This window comes from Balaenoptera borealis (genome assembly GCF_965194805.1).
Source record: "Balaenoptera borealis genome assembly, chromosome: 10".
NCBI classification, from domain to species: Eukaryota; Metazoa; Chordata; class Mammalia; order Artiodactyla; family Balaenopteridae; genus Balaenoptera; species Balaenoptera borealis.
The window spans coordinates 71,013,185-71,032,854 of NC_138874.1; the positions used below are offsets into that span (position 1 = coordinate 71,013,185).

Below are 19,670 nucleotides of genomic sequence, written 5' to 3' on the forward strand. Positions count from 1 at the left end.
CATAAACTTTATCTTTTAACATATCCTACAAGATAATATCATCTACTAGAGGGGTTCTCAACCTTAGCGCTATTGACATTTGGAGCGGGAGAATTCTTTGCTGTGGGAACTGTCCTCTGCATTGCAGGATGTTTAGCAGCAGCCCAGCCTATATCCGCTAGATGCCAGTAGCACTCCTTCGCTGGAACAACCAAAATGTCTCCAGACATCCACAAATGTCCCCCAAGGGGCAAAATAGCTCCCGGTTGAAAACCACTGACCCAGAACAAATGTTTTTAAGAAGTTTGAGATTTCAAAGGCAGGCTTCCTGAGACCCCGTTGCAAAGCACTGGTTTCTTTCTAGACCAGCCCCATCCAACAGAAAGATAATGTGAGCCACGTATGTAATAGTAAATGTTCTAGTAGCTGCATTAGAAGCAAGTAAAAGAAAAAACAGGTGAAATGAATTCTAATCCATATTTTATTTAACCCAATATATCCAAAGTATTGTCACTTCAGCAGGTGACCAATGTAAAATAATCATTGAGATATTTTACGTTCTTTTTTTCCAAGTCATCAAAATCTAGTGTGTATTTTTCTCAGTTTGGATTAATCACACGTCGCGTGCTCAATAGCCAAGTGTGGCCAGCATTTTAGACAGGAGTGGGAGAGGGGACCCAAGCTCTCTTAGAGAGCCTGGCCCAGCCCACCCCTTGCACCGTCACCAGGCGGTACTACTACCCCTGAGCAGAGCCATGCACAGTCCTCCTTTGCCCACTGGGGCCCACAGGTGACAGCCCATTCCGAGCACCCCATGGAGGGGCTCTGACTACACTCTAGAGGGCCAGCCTGCCCAGGAAAGTCATCCAAATGCCTGCAGCGTGCTAATGAGATGGGTGTGTGCCCGTGAGCTCACAAGAGCCTGGAGGGTTCCTGCCTCAAATACACAAACACTTGGGTGAGGCAAGCACTGTTTCCAAGCTCCCCAGGCAGAAGCTCCACCCACCTCCAAACCACCCTCCTCGTGCTCCTTGCTCACAAGGGAGGCTCAGCCCTCCACAAACACTGGCCACATGGAAGGACACATTCTATTTTCTTAAAACAGAGATGCTCTCATCTAAAATGACACTTGCACTGGCCAAGAAGTTACTGTCCAGGGAGATGCTGTCCCTAGCCCCAAGACTTGTCCTGAGGCCCCAGGCCGTTCTGCAGGGCCGCAGCCTGGTTGGGGCGCCAGCCCAGGGCTGCAGGATCACCCCTGCAAGGCTCTCCCGACTCGCATCTCTTACTTATCTCTAGACACCCCCAACACCCACGACTCCAGGCCCTTCTGCTTCCTGGGAGTTCTCCCGGAGAGAGCCCCTGCCTGCCTGAGGGGTTGCTTCCTGCAGCCCAGCTGTGGCAGCTCCTGCAGGCTCTGCAGAGCGGCCTCCCGGTAGCCAGAATGAAGACCTTCACTGGGACCTGGCTGTCTGGAGAAGCCAGGGCATTGCCCTTCCTAGTGAGGGCTACTTTTGTCTTGGCGGCTAGGGCAAATCTTGAGCATTCAGCATTTCCCTTTTAGTAGAAAACTAAACTTTTACCAGAGTTGTCACCCGGTCACTTTGGGCAAGCCAGGGACTCTGTAAAACATGGAATGTGGGGTGAAGCCTGCACACCCACTGGGGCAATAAGCTGGCCATCGCCCTTTGGCAGTCTCAGGTGTGACCCCCCACAGACCCCAGGAGCGTCACTAGAGAGGGCTGTCAGTCATCAAGATGCCTCCAGAACGCCTGCCCCATCTGACCCCAGCGTGGCAGCCAGCTGAGTATCCACGCCCATCGGCCAACAGACGCACGCACACTGTGTCCAGATCCGCCTCAGGAAGTTGGACTTACCCCTCCTGGCTTGCCTCATCTTTGGGCTCAGCATGTTCCTGCCGCCTCCTGGACGGAATCGCTGGGCCGATCATGCTGTCATCCACTTCCCTTTTCTCTTCCTCTGGCCCAGTTGCCCCTCATGCCCCGCTCGGGCCCCCATGGCCGCTGGCGTCACCAGCGAGGCTCCCTCGGCTGCCTTTCCTGGCTCTGGACCGACGGCTTGCCTTGGACTATGTAAACCTCAGTGCATTATTTATCCATCTCAGAATTAATTCCCACCCAAGCGAACCATTAAGAGGCTCAGTAACTGCTGCTGATCAATCACCGGGCCAGGGCGGGAAGGCCTGACTGTCCCTCCGCCTGGCCGGGGCGCACGCGGCACAGCCCATCCCAGAGCGGAGCTGGCCGGCGGGTCGGGGCGGAGGCGAGAGGAGGGCGGGGAGGGAGGAGCCGGGCGGAGCGCGCGGTCCCAGCTGGTCCGATGGTCCCAGAGGGCGGGCGGGCTCCGAGCTCGGATCCGCCCTCTGCACGGGGAGGGCCTGTCGGGGGTGCACGCCACTGGCTGGAGCCACCAAGAGGCTGCAGGAAATGCACGGCCTCTGGCCGCCCGGGGTCCCGCACGCCCTGCCAAGGCCCGGCGGTTGGGCAGCGGGTGGCCGAGGCCCGGGCGGGCCAAGGATCCCTCCAGGGTCCGTCCACTGGGGACCTGCTCTGCCGGATGTTTCCTGCCAGGAGGGCCCAGGAGGCCGTCTATGACAGTTCCAACTGTGGAAAGACAGGTGTGTCTTAGAAGGAGCGTGCAGCTTTGGCATATTCAGAGCCTCAGGGGACTGGTCCAGCAAAGCCGGTTAGGGATGTTCATTTTTTGCCACCTTAATAAGGTGAAAGGAATAAGAATGCGGTGAAGCACTTAGTTCAGGGCTTGCACATAGTAAGTAGGATCTCAAAAACTGTTCACTGGGTAGTGAAATCTCTGCTAACTGCCATGTTTCTGTTTAATACTAGTACAGTTCTAAAGAGTGTACGGTGGGGAATTTTGGGAGGTTCAGACTCAAGATCCTAAAAATTGCCCAAGAAATGCAATCACAGTAACCGTTCTCATTTATTAGGGGCCTACTATGTGCCCTTGAGGTTGGTGCTTTATATTCAGTATCTCATTTAATTTTCAAATTCCCTAAGGCAGGGAAGCCTTTATCATGGCTTTTCAGATGAAGAAAATAAGGCACAGAAATGTTAAATATCTTGCCCAGAGTCACACAATCCTGTCAGGGCTGGGACCTGAACCCAGGCTGTCTCTACATCTTATGCTTCTCTGTGATGCCAGTCTAAGTACCCTGATTCCAACCACTTCCTGCGAACGTTCCCGGCTTGAGAGCCCTCAGTGAACTTGTTAGATGGTGAGGACCAGACTTTGTGCCCCTGAAATCACCCCATGTGCCCTGTCAGGCATTTGTGCCTGGCGCTGGGTTCTTTGGGCCTGGGTACTGTGTGATCCTCTTAATAGGTGGAAGATGAGGGATTTGAACAGGGACCTCTCTGCTTTGAACGGCCATGCTCCCACCCTAATCTTCATAGTGCCGCTATGTCCGCTGGTCCCCAAATGGCGGACTGATGTGTAATCAACTCTAGTAGCTGGAAAGGAAGAGGGTCCAGAGGCTGAGGGGTCCACTGCAGCTGTCCGTGCTGGGAAGGACAGGATCTGGACTATGGAGAGGAGGGGAGGATGGGAGAGGTTAAGGACTTACCAGGATGTGGTAGGTCAAATCGCCAGGGTAAAGGGAGAGAGCAGAATCCCTGGAGACAAAACTGTCTTACTTAGCATCCAGTCACTTACTCTGGCCCTCAGCTACTCCTCAGAAGGGATGAATAAGCATAAGTAAGTTTGCTATAACATTCAAGGCCTTTTATGGTACTGGCCATGGTTTCCTCTGTGACCTCTCTTGCTAATGCTACACACAACCGTATGCATGCACAGCCCCTGCTCCTGTGTGCTCCCAGTTCCTTCTCTCTGGAGTGTGTGTTTCAGCCGCAGAAGTCTGATCATTCTAAGCAAGTCTCCCATGAAACTGTCCTGATTCTACCTCCAGAAGGAGAGCCAGTAAGCACTTCCTCAGGGCTCTTATCTGTGTCCCTCAGACTGCCCAATGCCCCTTCTGCACGCCCAGCCCTGAGCCTCAGGTTGGACTCAGGCCAGGAACCCCACGAGGAATATTGGCTTGATGGGCAGATTCGAGAAACACCACTGAAATGACAGAATCGCCCTCCTGTTTTTTTGGGCCTAGGTAAAGGTCAGATCAGGCTGGAACAGAGGCCATCTAGCAGGAGAGGAGAGATACAGAGCTGGAAAACCTCAAGTCACCTCAGGGTCACAGAGGGAGGTCCCATGGCCACTGACAACATCTTGAGCAATCACGAAGGCCTGTGAGTAATGCAGCCTGGACCACTTCCAAGCCAGAGGCAGGAAAAATACCCTGAAGACTTAGTTTGGGTCCACTCACACTTGTTTTGGTTAAGAAACCACTCCCGGGAGCTTTTTCTGTGCAGCTGTTCCCCTGGATGATATTTAGCTGCTGAGCTTACCCATCTGCTTTTCCGGGGATCAGCATTGGAAATGGGCAAAACCACATTGGCTCTAAGCTCAAGCCCAGAGTGAAGCTGGGAAAAGGGCAGGAGCTAATCTGAACTCTGCACCAGAGAATGGTGGGGGGCATGGGACGGGGGCAAGCTAGCTCTTTCCTTCTCTATGCCCTCAGACCACGTTCCCAGTACTTCTTCGGATGAAGGGATCCATGGGTTCCAGCTGGAAGGGACATTAGCACCCCCTCCTTCCTGAAGTTTACAAACCCTGCACCACAGCACTCTGTTACTTCCAGCTCCCTCTGAGGCCACCAGGAGGGAGGGTGGGGTGAGGACAAGAGCAGAGCAAGGGAATCTGCTGAATATGGTGGCCTCCTGAGTAAGCTTTTATTTGAAGGAACTGCCCCACTCCTCTTACACAGGCAGGAATCCGAAGCCAAGGAGGGGAAATACGGGCCTCAATTAGGAGTAGAGACAGAGAGATGGCCCCCTTTCCCACTGCCCTTACAGCACTCTACCTCCCGGCCGTGGTCCTGGGTCTCCCTTTGCCGGTTCCCTGCCCTGCATAATTTCTGCATTTTCTAAGGGCTCCTCTGGGCCAGGCACCTCTGGGCACTGAAAGACAAGTGGAGAGGATTGGGAGGGCAGAACTGTCCAGAAGGCATTTGCAGAAATGCACACCTCTTGGTGGGATGGTCACCCACCAACATCATTGGCTCAGAGCCAGGATGGCTTCAGATCAGTGGTTCTCAACCTTGGCTGCAAACTAGGGAGCTCTGAAAGCTAACTTCTGTTTCACCCCTGTCAGCTCCAATTTAACTCGTCTGGACATTGGTCCTTGGGAGGTGTAAAAGCTCCTCCAGTGATCCAACGTGCGGCCAGGGTTGAGAACCACTACTTTATTAGATAATTGCATATCCTTGAGCCTGGAGCCACCAGAAGCAGTCTTTGCCTGCTCTTGCCTCGAGGGAGGCTTCTTCTGAGGGAGGTACACGTTTGCCAATCGGTCTCCCAAATAGAAAGTGGAAAGGGGCCTATATCTCAAGGCTCAACATGAAACAGCTCCATGAGAGCTACAGGTACTGTTGTATAGGTTGTGCACTGCACAAAGGCATCCAGTAGGAGGGGGAATAGGGCTGGGTTTGGGCTCTGCTGGCAAAGCCATGTGTTCTAGCATGGTGAGAGGGATCTGCCACCAGAAGGGCAAGCCTTTCTCTAATTTATACAAAGATGTCATACAGATAGCAGAGCCCTGAGTCTGAGACGCCTGCTCAGTGGTCACCAGCACCAATGTCCCCTGACTCCCTGCTTACGGCACTCTCAGTCTCTGTTGCCAGGCAGCTGAAGCTCTAGCTCCCTAGCACACCACTTTTGTCCATCCCACTGGTGTGCTGGACCAGCCAGCTGGTCCCAATAGCCGAGAGCTGATTGTTAAATTTTTAGGAATCTTGTAATTTTAACACAGACATCATTAGAAATTAAATTATGTAAACTTACAATTAAATAAACTATATTAGAAACAAAGGCAATACATACTCAACAGACATGACTTTCTAATTACTTACTACATTTTCCTATTGTCTACATTTTTAGGATTATTTCTCTCTATCCTATCTGTATGGTGCAAATACTATTATGATTGTTGATTTTTATGTCATCTTGACTGGGCCACAGGGTGCCCAGACATTTGGTCAAGTATTATTCTGGGTGTGTCTGTGAGGGTGTTCCTGGACAAAACTAACATTTGAATCAGTAGATGGAATAAAGCACATTGCCCTTCCTGAGGTGGCTCATCCAGTCAGCTGGGGGCCTGATTAGAACAGAAAGGCTGACCCTCCCATGAGTAGAAGGGAACTCCTCCTCCTGAATGCCTTGAGCTGGGACACTGGTTTTTTTCCTGCCTTCGAACTAGAACTACATCGGCTCTCCTGGGTCTCCAGCTTGCTAACTACAGATCTTGGGACTTCTCAGCCTCCCAATTGGCTCACGTATAATTACATGAGCCAATTCCTTGTTATAAATCTCTTGATATATACAGACAGTTCCTGACTTATGATGGTTCAACTTAGGATTTTTTGACTTTATGATAGTGTGAAAGTAATACACTTTCAGTAGAAACTGTACTTCAAATTTTTGAACTTTTATCTTTTCCTGGGCTAGCCACATGCCAGATGATACTCTCTCATGATGTTGGGCAGTGGCAGTGAGCCACAGCTCCCAGTCAGCCAGGCGATCGTGGCCAGGAACTTACAACAGATACACTTACAACCATTCTAGACCCATATAACCATTCTGTTTTTTCACTTTCAGTACAGTGTTCAATAAATTACATGAGATGTTCAACACTTTGTTATAAAAGAGAATTTGTGTCAGACGATTTTTGCCCAACTAATGTACATGTTCTGAGCATGTTTAAGGTAGGCTAGGCTAAGCCAAGATGTTCGGTAGATTAGGTATATTAAATGCATTTTTGACTTAACGATGGGTTTATTGGGACATAACTCCATTGTAAGTTGAGGAAGATCACTGTATATACATATAATCAAGCGATTTATATATCCTTGAGGTACATATATATATATCCTTGATTGGTTCTGTTTCTCTGAAGAACCCTAATTCAACTATATACTGGGCTGCTACTATACATCTCTTCCCAGCTCCTTGTTCACTGATCATGCTGCTATGCTGGTAGTTTGAAGCTGATGGTGGTGGGAATATTTATAATATACCAAGAAAATCAGCAAATGCTATCAATTGTGAAAAGAAAATAAAAAGTGGAGTTGGTATTGCTATGAGAGGTCTCTAAAATGAAGCCTGGAGGCCGTTGAGGAAGTGCGGCTTACGCATGTCTCAGCCCAGATGGAATCTGATCTTTTAACTACATATTGTCCTAACGAAGACATCCAGAACACCTGCTAGAAACTCGAGATACTTATCAGACCCTTACCCTAGAATAATTCATGACAGCCTATTCCTTAAGGACAAATATTTCTTTTCCTGTGTCAGAGTATAGCCTTGTGGCTTTTGCCTTTATAAGCCCCTGACTCTTTCTCTTCCCCAGAACACTCTTTGGAATCTGTCTCCCAAATTGCAATTCATAAGACCCCCAAATAAAGCTCTTTGTTCTTTGCAGCCTCGATATTGATTACAGTTTGACATAACCAGGACTTCAATTTTGTTTCCTTCCAGAAAGCCAGTTGTTAGGCATTTGCCAGCATGCCTCCGGTCATCCCCTATGAGGTTTGCTCTGTGTGCTCCAGTCACTGTCGACTCCCTGCTGTGGGCAGAGGATGTTTGCTCTCCACCCAAATCTGTTCTCCCCGTCCTCCTGGGCACACCTAGATGCTCCACATTTCCTAGCCCCCTTGCAGTTTGGTGTGGCTGGGCCCCGGCATTGTTCATCAGCAGACATGTTGTGGCCACTTCTAGGCATGGCCCACAAAACTCCTCCCCTCAACAATCCTCCATGTTTGCCTCCCTTTCCTGGGGCCACCTTGGAAGCCCCGTGTAAAAGAGGGCAGAGGCCCCGCAGTCTGGGTCCCTGAATGACTGAGTGAGCCCAGGCCCTACTGTCAACCAGAAACATCTCAGATGGTTGCGAGAAGAAGAGCTGTTACCTAGTTGGTCCTCTTTGTTACTACAGCCGACCTTCCCACCAGATATACTCACTGCCTGCCTTTCTTCGCCTCCTTGGATACATCCTTTTGGACCCTGTTTCAGTGTCACCTCCCTGCTCGGAGCCCTAGAGTTAGAGTTTAGCACCTTTAATGTCTCCCTCATCACCCATGCCTGAGGACACACGAACCTTCTAAAAGCCCTCCTGCTAGACCCTAAGACCTTACCCATAACTTAGATATATAAAATTTAAATTACCCATATTTATTACCTATAATTTAAAAATTAACCCATATTTTAAATATTATAGCCTATAATTGAAATATAAACTATAAACAAAACTTATAGTATGCTGACTTTAAAATATTCTTTCTAGATTTTGTTTTTTAAACTTTTTATTTTATATTGGAGTATAGTTGATTAACAATGTTGTGTTAGTTTCAGGTGTACAACAAAGTGATTCAGTTATACATATATACATGTATCTATTCTTTAATTGCAAAATTGTGTCAGATTATCAAAGGTGAACTTTTCTCCCACTTTGGTGGCCTTGCCTTGCTGGTACTCTGAGCATAGCCTTGGTTTCACCTCTGGGCACTTGGGTCCTGCAAGCTGCTGTGTCCCTGAGGGAAGAGGGCAGGGCCTCAGTTCTGTTGCCTTTGGCCTGAAGTCTGTCTCTGTCCTTTGGCTCAATGCCCCCTCCAGATGTGGAGCTTGGCTTTTAATTTCAGTCTTGTCCACACACTGCAGTCTATGGTACACCCTCTTACACATAGCCCAGGCCCCCAGAAGGGGTCTAGAGCCCTGGACTCTTACTTTTCTGGGTCTTTGGTGTCCTGGGATCCTGGGCAGAGAGTCAGAAGGACAAAGATGCAGAACCCAGGGTTGGGCACTGGAAAACCACCAGACACACTGGGCCAGCAAGAGCGTTCAGACCAGAATTCGGAGGCTTTGCTTGGAAAGCCCCATACTTGTGACCTGTAGCCTCAGGCATGTATCCTTGAGTCCTGCAGCCCTGGCCTAGGGGGAGAGGTGGCTTAGGGGTAACTAGGTGAGCTGCTTCAGACACCATAACCTTTGGTTTGAACCTCCACTATACCACTTGTCACCCATCACCTTTCACTTTGCAACAGCTAATGTCCAGACAGCTGATGTCCAGGGGGGCTTAGTGTTGAGTTGATGGATGAGTGGTGTACCGGCTGGGTTCTCCAGTGGCTGATGCGGAGATGAGAGTTTTAGGAGAGATGAACACTTGTTCAGGAAAGGGGAGGATGCAGGAGTGGGGAGGGAGGGGAGTGTCTGAGCCATAAGCAAACCTGACAGTGTCTCTGCCAGCCCACCTGGGAGCTCCGAGGCAGATGGCCCAGAAGAGGGTCTGGCTTTGGGCGGAGGTGGTTAGGTCCACGTACTACCGTCATTGGCTGGGGGCCTTCTCGGAGAGGAGCATGACCTTGGCTACCACTGCCTTGTGTAGTCATTGGCTGGGAGCCACCTAAGAAGAGCATAAAGTTGGCGCAAAAGCTGAGGCTGACCCTAAAAGAGCTAACAGCTGGCGGTGTCAGCTGACCCCACTCCTTGCAGCTGCGCAGCAAGTCCTTTCCTGAAAGGGACGCTGAGCAGCTCAGCTGTGTGTACCTGACAGGTCCTGTGAACCTCGCAGGCCTCATTTTCAGGCCTCTGTAAATCCTGGGTTCAGACTAACTCTACTCACCTAAGACTCTTTGCTCCACCTGGGCAGCTGTCTGGGCTCCCCATTTAATTGGGCAGCTTTCAGATAAAATTTTATTCAGCTGCAAAGTCTCACTGTGGTTTCCTCAGAAGGGAAGCTTCCATTAGAGGGTTGTGTAGAGCCAACAATGGGACAGACCCTGCCCCCCTTTCGCCTGCAGTGGGACAACATGTTCAAAGGGCTCCATGAAAAACTGTCAACCTCAGGGCACTGTGGGAAGTGGCAGGTGGGACCCCAGCCCACCAGGCCTGACACCCTGGGCCAGGCAAGGGTCCCCTGCTAGGTTCCTGCTTCTGGCAGTCAGAGGCTGAGAGGAAAGATGGAAATGATACTTCACTAGTGGGTTTTGGGTCCTGGGAACATGAGGTTCTGAGGTTTCAAGGAGCTGTCACCCTTCCCCTGTGGCAGGAGGTGGGGGACCCAGAGGTGGGGTTACCGCCAGCGTCAGCCTGCCCAGGCTCCAGTGGCAGCCCCTGTCCTCACTCAGGTCCAAGGAGGAAGCAGGTTTGAAATGATTTCCCCCCCCACAACAAGTCGGTTTTTAGAAAATGATGAATCACCACTTTGGTCAGTTTTCATTATTGAAAAACAAGTCTTCTCCCTCGTGAAAACACCTGCTTGTTGTGGAAAGGCAGGGATTGGAACAGATGGAAAGAATGGAAATTTCCCAGTCGCCTTCTCTCCCAACTCACACCTCTCCCCTAAGTCAAGATTCCTCCTCCTCCGCTTGACCAGCCCCTCCCCTCTGGGCACACAACCTTCATCGGCTCTTCCAATCATTTCCCCTCCTTTTGCATCTTTAATCCTGCCCTCCCTCACTGGTTCTCTTCTCCAAGCTGACAAACACACTCAGGTCTCTCTTCTCTCAAAATCACACCTCCCTTTACATCATTTATTATAATGGAATGGGACTCGTTTGGGGGCTGTACAACATCTGGCCCCTTCCTGTTCTGGAGCGACCCCCCGCCACCTCCCTTTTTGGTCTGCTCTGTCCCTGCAGGCAGTTGGTTGTGGCCATGTGATGTACACTCAGGCCATCAGATGCCCCTGCCTGGGTTTGATCTAATCTTGAGCATGTCATGAAAAGACTGAGAGATGGTGAGATGGACTTCCCAGCACCGGCAGCAGTGATGATGTCCTGTTGTGACCTTGATGCCTTCTAACACAGTGGAGGTGTCCTGCAGAGATGTCCTGACCATGCCATTCCTGCAAGAAGATGATCCTGTGATTCTTGCTTTTAGGCCCCCTGAAGCCACCATCATTCTTGGCTGTTTTCCAAGCCTGGTTCTCCAGCTCCCAAAGGATTTTGTAACTCTCTGATATATTTCGAATAAATTCCCTTTTCTGGCTTTAGCTGGCTTGGGTTGCCTTTCTGTGACTTGCAACCCACAGAATTCTAACTGATGCCCATATCATGCCTCTCAGCCCCTGTTTTCACATTCCTCTCCTCTCTCACTTCCTAATTTTCCTAACTCAGCACAGATGGCACTGTCTCCCAGTTGTCTGTTCTCCCACAGATGACATTTCCTTCCTTATTTCCCCAATTATGCCACCAAGCTAATCATTGCATGTCTCAGACTGGAAACCACAGGCCATCCTTCCAGACCATGGCTCTAGTTTTCTACAGCCTATTGTCATATTTCCATGACCGACGGTACTCACAGCTCATCCAGAAGGTGCTGCTGGAGGAGGCCCTCCCACCCTGGCAAACACTTCTTTCCTCCCAACCTTTACTTCATTCTCATCTGTTTCAAATCCAGCTCCTGTCTGGGTGTACACGTCTGACCCTGGTGAGGGTCTGGTGCACACATGCTGCCTTGCTTTCGCCTGCAGTGAGACAACATGCTCAAAGGGTTCCATGAAAAACTGTCAACCCCAAATCAACATCTGGCAAAATTATTCTTCAGGATGAAGGAGCAATTAACAGATTCTCAGATAAACAAAAACTGAGACAGTTAATTGCTAGCAGATGTGCCCTACAAGAAATGTTAAAGGGAGTCTTTCAGGCTGAAATGAAAGGACACTAGACAGTTAACTCAAACCCACATGAAGAAATAAAGAACACCAGTAAAAGTAATGGTATAGGTAAATATTTAAGATGGCATTGATGCATTTTTCTTGTAACTTCTCTTTTTCCTTATCTGATTTAAAAGGTAACTGTAAAAAACTGATAAATCTATGTTGACGAGCACACAATATTTAAAGATATAATGAGTGATGATGAAAATATATAAAAGTTTTTGTTCAGCAGATAAATGGATAAAGAAGATGTGATGTATATATACAATGGAATACTCAGCCATAAAAAGAATAAAATTTTGCCATTTGCAACATGGATGGACTTGGAAGGTATTATGCTAAGTGAAGTAAGTCAGAGAAAAACAAATACTGTATATCACTTATATGTGGAATCTAAAAACTACAACAGACTAGTGAATATGACAAAAAAAGAAGCAGACTCACAGATGTAGAAAACAAACTTGTGGTTACCAATGAGGAGAGGGGGGTGGGGCAGTGGGAGATACAAATTATTGGGTGTAAGATAGGCTCAAAGATGTATTGTGGGACCTCCCTGGTGGCGCAGTGGTTAGGAATCCACCTGCCAATGCAGGGGACACAGGTTCGAGCCCTGGTCCAGGAAGATCCCACATGCTGCGGAGCAACTAAGCCTGTGTGCCACAACTACCAAGCTTGTGCTCTAGAGTCCGTGAGCCACAACTGCTGAGCCTGAGTGCCACAACTACTGAAGCCTGCACACCTAGAGCCCGTGCTCTGTAACAACAGAAACCACCGCAATGAGAAGCCCGCTCACCACAACAAAGAGTAGCCCCCGCTCGCTGCAACTAGAGAAAGCCTGCATGCAGCAACGAAGACCCAATGCAGCCACAAATAAATAAATAAATATAACCTTTAAAATTGTGAATCACTATATATTGCACACCTGTAACTTATATACTATTGTACATCAACTATACTTCAATTAAAAAATAAAATAAAATAAAAAGTTTCTGTATACTGTATTTATTAATCCAAACTAGATTGACACAGATTAAGGTGTAATCCCCAAGGCAACCACTAGGAAAAAAACCCCAAAACTATACAAAGAAACAACAAGGTGATTAAAAGGTTATAACAGACAGTATCCATTTAATACAAAAGAATTCAGTAATTGAGGATGTGAGGAACAAAAAAGATATGACACATAGGAAAAAAATAGCAAAATAGTAGGAGGAAGTCCTTTCTTATCAGTAATTACATTACATGTAAATGAATTGAACTCTCCAAATAAAAGGAAGGTGTAGGTAGAATTGACTTTTAAAAAATTCAGCAATGTACTCTTTAAAAAGTGTTATTTTAGATTCAAAGACACAAATATGTTGAAAGTGAAAGAATTTAAAAAGATATTCCATACGAACAGTAACCAAAAGAGAGCTGGAGTGGCTATACTAAAATCATACAAAATGGACTTCAAGACAAAAATTACTGCAAGAGAGAAAGAAGGATAATATATATTAATAAAAGAGTCAATACATCAAGATATAACAATTATAAACATATATTTGCCTAACAATAGAGCACCAAAGTCCATGAAGCAAAAATAGATAGACTTGAGGAAGAAATGGAGAATGCAACAATCATAATTGGAAACCTCAATATCCCACTTTCAATAATGTATAGAAAAGCAACAAAGAAACCACCTAGACCTAACAGACATCTATAGAACACTCCACCCAAAAACAACAGAATACACATTCATCTAAACTGCACAGGGAACACATCCTTGGATAGACCAAATGTTAGGCCACAAAACAGGTCTCAGCAGATTTAAAAGGATACCTTGTCTTACTAGTCAACATTGTACTGGAAGCTGTAGCCAAGGCAATTAGGCAAGAAAAACTAATAAAGGCAGGACCTGTCACATTTCTGAGCCCATGCCCAGGACTGGGTTTGAGAGAGAGCAGAGAACAAGGGACTATTCAGTGTCCTGTTCTGTCCCTGGGTAAGGCAATACGTGGCAGCTCTGACCTGTACCCGTGGCATCTTGCTCTCTTTCCAAATTTTTTATTTTGAATTTAAGTCTCCACTGATATCCCAAGGGATTTATGAAGATCCCAGAGGTCACTGTCATGCCTGCATTGCAGTCCAACTTCTCCCTATGCTCAGCCCTGCTTCCTGACTCCCCACACCTGTCACTCTTCTATAAACTTACTCCATGCTGACTTCCATCTCAGAGTCAGCTTCCCAGGGGACCTAGTCTTCAATGGAGCTAAAGGCCGATCTCTGGGGTATTTTGAAATGACTAGTGTACAGTCATAAAGTGGACATTGTACAGCTTCAAGAGCTGATTGTTAAACTGTATGCATGTTACAATTCCACTTGTGTCCTTATCAAAAGGAAAGATGCATATATGTGTCAAAACTTTTTGGAGATAACAGTAGTTATTTCTGCAGAGTAGGGAAGGAAGTTTGGAGTCATTTGTTTTCTGCTTTACACTTTTCTATGCTGTTTGAATTCCTTCCCTGAGCATGCGATGATTTCTATAGTGATAATTCTAAGAAAGGATGGATCCAGTAGTTGAAGGGTTGGGGTGCAGTGAAATGTACATAAGCTCAGAGAGAGGAATCTGGGCAGTGGTTGGTCAAGCCCTACTCAGCTGTAGGGTGATCAAAATCCTAGTTTGCTCCAGATTATCCTGGTTTTAGCATTGAAAGTCCTGCATCCTGAGGGACACTTCAGTACTAGAATAGAATCAAGAGTTCAGAAATAAACACTCATATTTATGGTCAACTGATTTTTAACAAGGGTGTGAAGACAATTCAATGGGGAAAAGAATAGTCCTTTCAACAAATGATGCTGGGACAACTTGATATCCCCATGCAAAAGAGTCAAGTTGGACCCCTCCCTCATACCATACACCAAAATTAATTCGAAAATGTATCAAAGACCTAAATATAAGAGCTAAAACTATAAACTCATAGAAGAAAACTAAATAAGAAAAAAAATAGATAAACTGGATGTAATCAAAATGAAAAATTTTGTGCTTCAAAGGACACCATGAAGAAAGTGAAAAGATAATCTGCTGAATAGGAGAAAATTTGTGCATATCTTACATCTATTAAGTCACTTGTATCTAGAATATATTTTTTAAAACTCATACAACTCAAAAAAAAAGTATTTTGCAAATATTTTCCCCCAGTCCATGGCTTCATTCTCTTCAGAGTGACTTTCTCAGAACAGAAGTTTTGAATTTTAATAGTTTTATTTTAATGGAGCACCGTTTTGGTGTTGTATCTAAAAACTCAGTGCTAACCTAAGGTTACCCAGATTTTCTCCTATGTTTTCTTCTATAAATTTTGTATCTTGTGTTTCACATTTAGGTCTATTGTCATTTTGAGTTAATTTTTGCTAAAGGTATAATGTCTGTATCAAGGCTCATGTTTTGTTTTGGTTTTTTTGGTCTGTGGACATACAGCTGTTCCAGCAACAGCTGTTAAAAGTACTATCCTTTCTCCATTAAATTGCTTTTGCTTCTTTGCCAAAGATCAGTTGACTATATTTGCATGGGTCTATTTTTCGGCTTTCTATGTGATTCCATTCATCTATATGTCTATCCTTTTGCCAATACCACACAGTACCTTGGTTACTGTAACTTTAATATAATTAAATTGAATTTGGGTAGTGTGATTCCTCCAACTATGTCATTCTTCTTCAGTTCTGTGTTGGTGGCTTTGGGTCATTTGCCATTCTATGTAAACTTTAGAATCAGTGTGCTGATACCTATAAAATAGCTTGCCAGGATTTTTATTGAGATTGTGTTACATCTATAGATCAAGTTGAGAAGAACTGACACCTGAACTCTTTATTTATTTAGATCCTCTTTGATTTCTTTCATCAGAATCTTGTAGTTTTCTGCATGTAGATTCTCTACATATTTTGTTAGATCTTTATGTATGTATTTAATTTTTCATGCTAATGCAAATGGCATTGTGCTTTTATTTTCAAATTCCACTGCTTCATTTTAAACAAGTATAAAGGAAAGAAACTGAATTTTGTATTTTAACCTTGTGTCCTAACCTTTCTATAATTGCTTTTTAGTTCTAGGAGGTTTTTTGTTTTGGGATTTTTTTTTTGTAGATGCTTTGTGATTTTCTGCATAGATAACTTTATCATCTATGAAGGAAGCCAGTTAAAACTTCCTCCCCAATCTGTATAATTTTTATTTCCTTTTCTTGTCTTATTGCACTAGCTAGAGCTTCCAGTACAATTTTGAATAGGAGTGCTTAAAGGGAACATCCTTCTCTTGTTACCAAAATAGGGAGAAAACATCCAGTTTCTCATCATTATCACGTTAGCTGTAGTTTTTTTGAGATGTTCTTTATCAAGTTGAGGAGATCCTCCTCATTTCACAGTTTGCTGAGAGTTTTTATCATGAATAGGTGTTGGATTTGTCAAATATTTTTCTGTATCAATTCATTTGATCACATGATTTTTCTTCTTTAGCCTATTGATGTGGTGGATTAAATTGATATTTTTTTTGAATGTTCAACCAGTTTTGCACATCTGCAATAAACCCCACTTGGTTGCGTTATATAATTTTTTTTATACATTGTTGGGTTCATTTTCTTTTTCTTTTTTTTAATAAATATTTTTATTTATTTAAAAAAATTTTTGAAGACGTGGACCATTTTTAAAGTCTTTATTGAATTTGCTTCTGTTTTTTGTTTTGGTTTTTTGGCCGCAAGGCATGTGGGATCTTAGCTTCCTGACCAGGGATTGAACCTGCACCCCCTGCATTGGAAGGCAAAGTCTTAACCACTGGACAACCAGGGAAGTCACTGTTGGGTTCATTTTGTTAATATTTTGTTGAGGAATTTTGCACCGATATTCACAGGAGATATTTGTCTGTAGCTTTCCTTTCTTGTCTTTATCTGGTTTGGGTATTAGGGTAATACTGGCTTCATAGAATGAATTAGGAAGTGTTCCTTCTACTTCTATTTTCTGGAAGAGATTGTAGAGAATTTGTATCATTTCTTCCTTAAATGTTTGGTAAAACACACCAGTGAAACCATTTCAGCCTGGTGTTTTCTTTTTTTGGAAATTTATTACTTACTGATTCAATTTCTTTAGTAGTGGTAGGCATATTCCAATTATTTCTTTTTGGCATATTGATTATACTTATTTAAAAAATTTTTGTGGTTGCCCTAGAGTCTGCAATATATATTTACAGCTAATCTAAGTCCACTCTCAAATAACACTGTACTACTGCTTCACAAATAGTGCAGGTTCCTTACACAGAGTATTCCTAATTCCTCCCTTCTGTTCCTTATGACATTGCTGTTACTAGTCTAGCTATCTGTATACCATAATCATGCAAAACACTGTTACAATTGTTACTTTGTGCAGTTATCTATTAGATCAATTAAGAATAAGAAAAAGAAAAGATTTTGTTTTACCTTCATTTATTCCTTCTCTGGATACTCTTTCTTTATGTATATCTCAGTTTCTGACCTATATCATTTTCCTTCTCCCTGAAGAACTTCTTTTAACATTTTGTGCAGAACAGTCTACTAGTGATGAATACACTCAATTTTTGTTTGTCTGATAACGTCTTTATTTAGCCTTCACTTTTTTTTTTTTAAACATCTTTATTGGAGTATAATTGCTTTACAATGGTGTGTTAGTTTCTACTTTATAACAAAGTGAATCAGTTATACATATACATATGTTCCCATATCTCTTCCCTCTTGCATCTCCCTCCCTCCCACCCTCCCTATCCCACCCCTCTAGGTGGTCACAAAGCACCGAGCTGATCTCCCTGTGCTATGCGGCTGCTTCCCACTAGCTATCTATTTTACATTTGGTAGCATATATATGTCTATGCCACTCTCTCACCCTGTCACATCTTACCCCTCCCCCTCCCCATATCCTCAAGTCCATTCTCTAGTAGGTCTGTGTCTTTATTCCCATCTTGCCACTAGGTTCTTCATGACCTTTATTTTCCCTTAGATTCCATATATATGTGTTAGCATACTGTATTTGTTTTTCTCTTTCTGACTTACTTCACTCTGTATGACAGACTCTAACTCCATCCATCTCACTACAAATACCTCCATTTCATTTCTTTTTATGGCTGAGTAATATTCCATTGTATATATGTGCCACATCTTCTTTATCCATTCATCTGATGATGGACACTTAGGTTGCTTCCATGTCCTGGCTATTGTAAATAGAGCTGCAATGAACATTGTGGTACATGACTCCTTTTGAATTATGGTTTTCTCAGGGTATATGCCCAGTAGTGGGATTGCTGGGTCGTATGGTAGTTCTATTTGTAGTTTTTTAAGGAACCTCCATACTGTTCTCCATAGTGGCTGTATCAATTTACATTCCCACCAACAGTGCAAGAGTGTTCCCTTTTCTCCACACCCTCTCCAGCATTTATTGTTTCTAGGTTTTTTGATGATGGCCATTCTGACCGGTGTGAGATGATATCTCATTGTAGTTTTGATTTGCATTTCTCTAATGATTAATGATGTTGAGCATTCTTTCATGTGTCTGTAGGCCATCTGTATATCTTCTTTGGAGAAATGTCTATTTAGGTCTTCTATCCATTTTTGGATTGGGTTGTTTGTTTTTTTTTGTTATTGAGCTGCATGAGCTGCTTGTAAATCTTGGAGATTAATCCTTTGTTAGTTGCTTCATTTGCAAATATTTTCTTCCATTCTGAGGGTTGTCTTTTGGTCTTGTTTATGGTTTCCTTTGCTGTGCAAAAGCTTTTAAGTTTCATTAGGTCCCATTTGTTTATTTGTGTTTTTATTTCCATTTCTCTAGGAGCTGGGTCAAAAAGGATCTTGCTGTGATTTATGTCATAGAGTGTTCTGCCTATGTTTTCCTCTAAGAGTTTGATAGTGTCTGGCCTTACACTTAGGTCTTTAATCCATTTTGAGTTTATTTTTGTGCATGGTGTCAGGGAGTGTTCTAATTTCATACTTTTACATGTACCTGTCCAATTTTCCCAGCACCACTTATTGAAGAGGCTGTCTTTTCTCCACTGTATATGCTTGCCTCCTTTATCAAAGATAAGGTGACCATAGGTGTGTGGGTTTATCTCTGGGCTTTCTATCCTGTTCCATTGATCTATATTTCTGTTTTTGTGCCAGTACCAAACTGTCTTGATTACTGTAGCTTTGTAATATAATCTGAAGTCAGGGAGCCTGATTCCTCCAGCTCCATTTTTCGTTCTCAAGATTGCTTTGGCTATTCGGGGTCTTTTGTGTTTCCATACAAATTGTGAAATTTTTTGTTCTAGTTCTGTGAAAAATGCCAGTGGTAGTTTGATAGGGATTGCATTGAATCTGTAGATTGCTTTGGGTAGTAGAGTCATTTTCACAATGTTGATTCTTCCAATCCAAGAACATGGTATATCTCTCCATCTATTTGTATCATCTTTAATTTCTTTCATCAGTGTCCTATAATTTTCTGCATACAGGTCTTTTGTCTCCTTAGGTAGGTTTATTCCTAGATATTTTATTCTTTTTGTTGCAATGGTAAACGGGAGTGTTTTCTTAATTTCACTTTCAGATTTTTCGTCATTAGTGTATAGAAATGCAAGAGATTTCTGTGCATTAATTTTGTATCCTGCTACTTTACCAAATTCATTGATTAGCTCTAGTAGTTTTCTGGTAGCATCTTTAGGATTCTCTACGTATAGTATCATGTCATCTGCAAACAGTGACAGCTTTACTTCTTCTTTTCCGATTTGGATTCCTTTTATTTCTTTTTCTTCTCTGATTGCTGTGGCTAACACTTCCAAAACTATGTTGAATAATAGTGGTGAGAGTGGGCAACCTTGTCTTGTTCCTGATCTTAGTGGAAATGGTTTCAGTTTTTCATCATTGAGGACAATGTTG

General features: G+C 44.4%; 1 protein-coding gene across 9 annotated transcripts in view; it reads right to left on the reverse strand.

The window, feature by feature from the left end:
- Nucleotides 1-19,670, reverse strand: part of ARHGAP22 (Rho GTPase activating protein 22) — a 203,929-nt gene that overhangs the window by 155,181 nt on the left and 29,078 nt on the right. For 2 of the 9 annotated variants that reach the window (XM_082407135.1, XM_082407133.1), the window contains exon 1: nt 1,857-2,268. The exons of 6 other annotated variants lie outside the window; for them this stretch is intronic. In XM_082407135.1, the coding sequence (XP_082263261.1) occupies nt 1,857-1,890 (34 nt within the window). In that variant the 5' untranslated portion in view covers nt 1,891-2,268. Of the gene's footprint in view, nt 1-1,856; nt 2,270-19,670 lie in introns of those variants that run through there. One more of the 9 variants, XM_082407130.1, reaches the window with a different exon arrangement.